The 6,330-nt window shown below is 40.6% G+C and overlaps 1 protein-coding gene across 1 annotated transcript in view; it reads left to right on the top strand.

The window, feature by feature from the left end:
- ILRUN (inflammation and lipid regulator with UBA-like and NBR1-like domains) overlaps positions 1–4,995 on the top strand; it is a 24,860-nt gene extending 19,865 nt beyond the window's left edge. The window contains exon 4 of the mRNA XM_085302225.1: positions 1,213–4,995. Within this exon, the coding sequence (XP_085158351.1) occupies positions 1,213–1,574 (362 nt within the window). The 3' untranslated portion in view covers positions 1,575–4,995. The remainder of the gene's footprint in view (positions 1–1,212) is intronic.
- Positions 4,996–6,330: the final 1,335 nt, after the last annotated feature.

The following is a 6,330-nucleotide window of genomic DNA, read 5'->3' as shown; positions in this document are numbered from 1 at the left end:
CCGCGCTGCGGTCCGCCCGGCTCCTGGTGCCTTTTGGGAGCCCTCCGGGCTTTTCCGAAGGGGCTTACAACTCTGGCAGGAATTTGGCAGTGCTTAAGCCTTGCTATTTTTGTAAGGAAAAATTCCCCTGTCTTTAATTGCCTCGTAAAATGCAAATTAACGAAACCAGGCTTATTAAACCTGATGAGCAAATGGAAGGTGGACTTCTGCAAATTAAAACTGCTCCAGTAGTGACGGTGGTAAAAGTGAACAGCAAAAAGACCTACCGTCTCCTTCCCCCAGGCAGGCAGTGGCTGCACAAAGCAGCCCCTTGTAGGTTAATGTTAACTGCAGAAAAACTGGAAACTGAATTACATGTGACATGAGGTGCCRTTATTAGATCTACTGAGATGAGATAAGGTATTGCTGCTGTTCTTTTGAATTCTCCCTCTCCGTGCAACAAAACAAAACTCAAGCACGTTTAATGGGGGGGGGGGGGGGGGAAGCAATAAAACTGAATTTGGATATATAACAACCAATTTATTTATGTAAATGCACCTCRTGCAAACAGTGTGGCTTAAGTGGAGTGGTAAGTAGAATAATAATCTTATCTATGTACAGGGGATAGATACACATTAGGTAAAAGCTGTAAATATTTTGAACTGTTCATATAGTTATTCTATGCAGTAGGTTGAAAATTCATGTAATATCCCAAAGGTAACTTGCCCACCTAATGTGGGTGTTTTGAACTGGAATAGAGATGAGTGAATTGCCACAGACCTAACTACTTTATAAGTGACCCCTTTAGAAGGTTTGGCTATTAAAAACCAATAAAACTAAAGCCTACCCCCAGCTTTTACCGTCGGAGCAGAAGATTGGGAATGGTATCTCTTGGGCTCTTATTTCACTCTTGCTCTGTGGCCTTGGTCACCTTAAGGTCACTTACAGTTTTCTTTTTTTCAGGGCGTTTCACGTTGTCATGCCGATTTGTTGTTTTGATGTGTTTCTAGTTAGTGTTCTGTAAGTTCAGTAGGAGTAAAACTTGCTTGGTTTCTGGAGGGAYTGGACTTGATTAGTGTTTAGCCAGTATATCTAATGCTTTATAAAATGTGCTATGAACAACTTTTCTTCCTGCCATTGTAAAGGATGAAATCTCTATTCTGTTTTCTCCTTCTCTTTCCTTCTCCATAAGATCTATCTAGTGATGACCTGAATGTCTTTTCCTTTTCATAGATGTCATCTGGGTGATCCTGAGCGTGGAGGTTGGAGGACTTCTAGGAGTAACACAGCAGCTGTCGTCCTTTGAAACAGAGTTCAACACACAACCGCATCGCAAGGTAGAAGGAAACTTTAACCCATTCGCCTCTCCACAGAAGAACAGGCAACCAGATGAAAACAACCTAAAAGACCCTGGGGGTTCCGAGCTAGGCACAATCAGCAAAAACACATGGGGGCCTGCTCCTGACCAAATTGAACAAGATCAGAATGGACTGTCACAAAACTCTGTAAATCTCTCCCCCAGCAGTCACTCGAACAACTTGTCGGTAGTGACATACAGTAAGGTAGGTGCCCTGGGAGAACAGGAGAATGGGTAGGTGATGAGACTGTCATATATGTGTCATAGTTCTTCATTACAAACTGCAAAGCCCTTCCCTTCTGCTTCTGCCAGACCTGCTAAGGAAGGTTTTGAATTTGACTGTTTGACTCTGCCAACTCTTCCTGTTACATTAAAATACCTTTGCCTCTGATAGACTCTACCAGATCCATCTTTTTGTTTTTGCTTCCAATCCTTCTTAAAGTTTATATAATCTTGCCTGGGTGCTGTAACTGTTAGTGGCTGGAGCGTACTCCAGTTACATGTGCAAATAAGTCAAAATATCTCTCTGTCTGTGCTCCTGATTTTTACATTAAAAAAAGGCTTTAAAAAGACACACCCCCAAAACTTAAGATGAATCGGATAACTACTTTTGAACTGGCCTGGGGAGACTAYAGAGCTCAATGTTTTGATCCCAGAATCTGTCAGGAATAGTCAATCAAAGGATTATGCCTGTCTCTGTCCTTGTCTTGTTTATGATTGTAGGTGACTTTTAAATTATCCTTACTTTAAATCTCTCTCAAAAGCTTGCTTGATGGATGCTATATGAGTCTGAGTGATATTTTGACTGTCTTTATTTGCCTGTGTGTGAAAACTGAATTACAGGATTATTTACAGTTCAGAATCCACCTGTTAATGCAACCAGTATGTGTAGGTGTGTACTGTCGTATGTCAAAATAATTTGATTTTAAAATCCTTTAAAATGCTTTACTGTACTTTAAGCAGGCTGTGTAGGACAATAACACTTGGTTGCTGAATGACTTAATAAAGCCCTAATATTAGTTCACCTACAGCACTATAGTTCCTAACTGGATGAAATGCCTGTCCTATATCAATGGATCATATTTTAGTGACCTACTTTGCACCAGGGCTATGCATTTTTCTTTTTTTTTTTTTTTAACTGATGGCATGTGTGGGAATGACTGGCAGACTACCAATCACTCTTTTTGTGTTTTGCACTTCAAACATCAACTTTTGTAAGCTGTATTGGCTCCTGCTTCAGGATTCTCAGTTACTGAAGATCAGATGAATGGCTTAGGAAATTGGTAGAAATAAAGCCTTTCACCTATCAAGTACAATCTAAATCAGCAGTGATGGACAGTCACTGCCATTTCGCAGTTGCTTGTGGATAGCAGTGCACGTTTTCATAGCAGTGATCTCTTCAGAGATCGTTGTCTGGCCTGGCAGAGGCTATGTGTATACTGATGCAGCTTCTCTACATTAAAAGATTATCTCAATCAGGTGCTTCATGTGGGGAATGCTGCTGTGCTTGTCTGTCGTACACATCCCAGCAAAGATTGGTAACAGCTCTATTTGTGCATCAGTGAAAAAAGTTGAAATAAAAATCAAATCGCTTTGAGATAGTGGACTAAGTAGCCTTTCATTGCTAAAATACAGCCTTTCATAGCTAAAATACTAGGTTTAATTTAGGTGGGACTATTCAATCCCAGTTTGGATGGTAAGCTTTAGACTGGACTTGGCTTTCTTTACTTGCTTGTTACTGTGGGTGCAGAACTTGGCAATTGCTTCATAGTTAATTTGCACTTGCAGGTGGATGGATGCAGAACTGCTAATATATGCACTTCCAAAAGAAGGTCATGCGTAAAAATTCTGAATGTGGAGTTTTGTCAGTAAAGTGGCCTTCAGTTTTCACTAGGTCTCTTTCCATGTAGTAAATTTCCTTACTCTTCCTAGTGAAATGAGTGCTGTGTGTACTAAAAGGTCAAGTGTATCCTCAGACTGGCTGAGGGGAATTAGAATGCTATGTCTTCTCGAGGAACATAGATGCAAGAAACCTGTACCTGTCAGAGATGCAGAGGGCATAGCAYGTGACAGCTAGTCTGTAGAGAAGACAAGCCAAAAGGAGACTGAAGCACTAACAGAGATGATAATTTCACTMAAGTTATGTAAACTGGTCTAGCTAATAACCCAAAGTTCTTGTTCAGTACTCTTACATTGTAAGTCATTGTAAYCTAGCCTGACGTGTAGGGTAGATGACCTTCTTTCTCTTGCTTCTTGTTCCTTTTTGTATTTACAGAATGTTTGAGTGGTTTTGAGGTAGGCTTTCTGAGACATAAGCAGAAATTGTTCCCTCGCTTCAGAAGGAATAACTTGTGGTCCTTTTTTGACTAGGAGGTGGAGTTGGTAAAGGTTTGTTCATTTATTAGAGTTTCTGTCTCTACCAGTATGTTTCTGTTTGTGACAAAATAAAACCAGTTAGTTTTTGCTTTGGGAGACTTTATTAAGGTAGTTCTGAAGGTCAGAGTGCTTTGCCATCCAGCGCAGGACAAATTCTGCTGTCTACCTGATACTTGTATTGATGCAATACTTTCTCTGGTTTCTGTAGAGTGAACAAGTTTTAAGTTTGATCTCCTAAACGTTTGGTCTCATTTGAAATTACTGGGTGAACATGCTCACCTTAYGTGGTTTAGATCTAGCATTATTGCATGCTGCCTTCTTGCAAGCTGGAAATCTGTTTTGGAAAAAAAATAGGTTTTATTTTTGTTCTGTAAACAGAGAAAATGTGTAACCAGTATTCCCAGATGGGTCTCTTAGATTAACTGGAGAAGGGCTTACAGGGGGTGCCTTTAGAAGTACTAAACCACCTGAGAAGCAGATGGTGTTCAGGTACCTGTTGGTTAAAGCTGTATTTTACCATCTGCTTAAGCTGTTCAGTCTCCCCTACTTCCCCAGGGATCTGTACCCTGCTGTTTGAGGCTGAAAGGAAGCTACTGCTTTAGAGCTGTTGCTTTATGACTGAATATTGATGTGGAGGGCTATATTTCAAATTCCAGGAGCAGATAAACAGTACTTTGGGCCAGTTATGTAGTTGCACATTAGGATACCTGGATTATATTTCCTTTGGGCTGAGCTCTCAGTGCTTGTGTCTGTTTTCACATACCCAGAGAATGGGGTGACTGCCTAGTCATGTTTAACGAAGCATTTGGTGAGGTACAGCAAAGGGGGATGGGTAAGGTGTAGTTAAGGTGTTCAGAAGGGCTGACCTCCCATACTTGGACAGAAGCCCTTACATGTTTCTGAGATCATTGTTGGGGCTTCATCTCTGCCAAGAGATCTTGGAGAAGCACAACCATGCAGTTGCATGAGAACATGAAATCTTTGAGACAAAACTAGTAGTTTCTGGCATCTTAAGAGCCACTGGTAAATTGCAGCTGTAAAACACCAGAAGTTGCCAAACCTTGTCTGTTAGTCCGCCCTCTGGTACAACTGAGCAGGTGTGACTTGTCCTCTAAAATTCCCCTGTGAAGTCAGGATTTCTGTGACACTGACATGCCACCTGCTGCTGAATTAGACAAGTATATTAGTGTTTTGCATGTGAAACATTCTGAATACTTTTTTTCTACAGAAGTGTAGAGAATGTGATGTGGATGCTGTGCTCAATGGAACAGACTTTCTTAAAAGGAGCTTGAACAGCTCACTTCACAACAAGAAATCAATATGCCAGATCTTAGAGAGCTGTTCAGTGAAGTCAACTCTTAAAAAAAAAAAAAAAAAAAAAAAGAAAAAAGATCAGATGCTGAATTCCCTATAAAGAGATAAGGTTAAACCTATGACATAATCAAAACAAGTTGGATGTGACCTTTATTCCTGCTACAGTATGTGGCTTCCTGGGGTCCACCTGGTTTACCTTACCGGTAAAGTTCTGGAGGGTTGTAGATCAGGGTCTGTGGGATCTCTGCTCAAGGCATCATTTCAAGCATGTTATATCCATTCCCAGTGGAACTTTTGCATGTTCTTACAACTAAACATGTACTTAAATGCAAGACAGCGCTTGTCTCAGGCTAGAGATGAGCTGCATTAGAGTCCAGATATACCCATGCATGGGTATTTTGTTCTTCTGTTTGGCAATCGCTTTCTCTCTTGTGTTCTTGAGAGATGTGGCTAATATAGCTTCCTTCTATTTACTCGCTCTTGTCTCATAGCAACGTTGTTGAGGTCACTGCTGCTCTCTTGTGACTGTCTTTTACACTAAAAGCACAAGATGCAGTCTGATGGTGCCTGGGGAATTAAATTTCTTAACTAAGAAAATAAAACCTATAGGTTTAAATGCCTCTAAGAAAAGCTGAAGTAGACTGCCTTTTACAGACATCCAACACGTACTTGTCACTTGTGTTAAAAGAAACTATCTAAATCTGTTCGTAAATTTAGTTGCCCACCTATCTGCATTGAGGAACTGCTGCTTTCTGTTGAATGTAGAAAGCTTCGTGTGGAAGCTCTGATTCTGCAAGGATTTACCTGTACAAAATAAATAGTGTAGTCACTGCCATAATAAAGGACATGCTACAATCTGGCAGATATTAACCTGTTCTATTCATTGCACATGCTACTCTTAAGAGCACCGTGAAATGTAAGCATATTTGGAGTTCACAAAGTTAAATTCTCAACGTTTGATCCCCATCTTATTTCATTCTGTGTGCAGCTGAATTCTGATCCATACTACTTGACAGTCTCCTTTAGGGGGAAACCAAAAATCGCTCTATCTTTAAAGGCTTTAATTGGCCTCCCCTCTCTCACCCAAGTTTAAAGGTTGCTGCTGCTCTGAGATGCATGCCTCTTCCAAATGAGGGCACTCCACTTTGCATATTTTTGGGGTACTACTATAGAGTTGAGACAGCTTTTTCCACTAGTAGCTATTTGGGTACTGAATCATTTTTGGGTAAGGATGATGCCTCAGAAGTATGATTTCAATTATTGTTTTTTTTCCCCTTACCTTTTGTGTAGAAGAGACTCTCCTA

This window comes from Rhea americana, unplaced genomic scaffold, assembly GCF_003343005.1.
Source record: "Rhea americana isolate MKP2758 unplaced genomic scaffold, rheAme1 scaffold_189, whole genome shotgun sequence".
NCBI classification, from domain to species: Eukaryota; Metazoa; Chordata; class Aves; order Rheiformes; family Rheidae; genus Rhea; species Rhea americana.
Note: the sequence above shows the minus strand (reverse complement) of the source record. Positions and strands in the feature narration are given on the sequence as shown.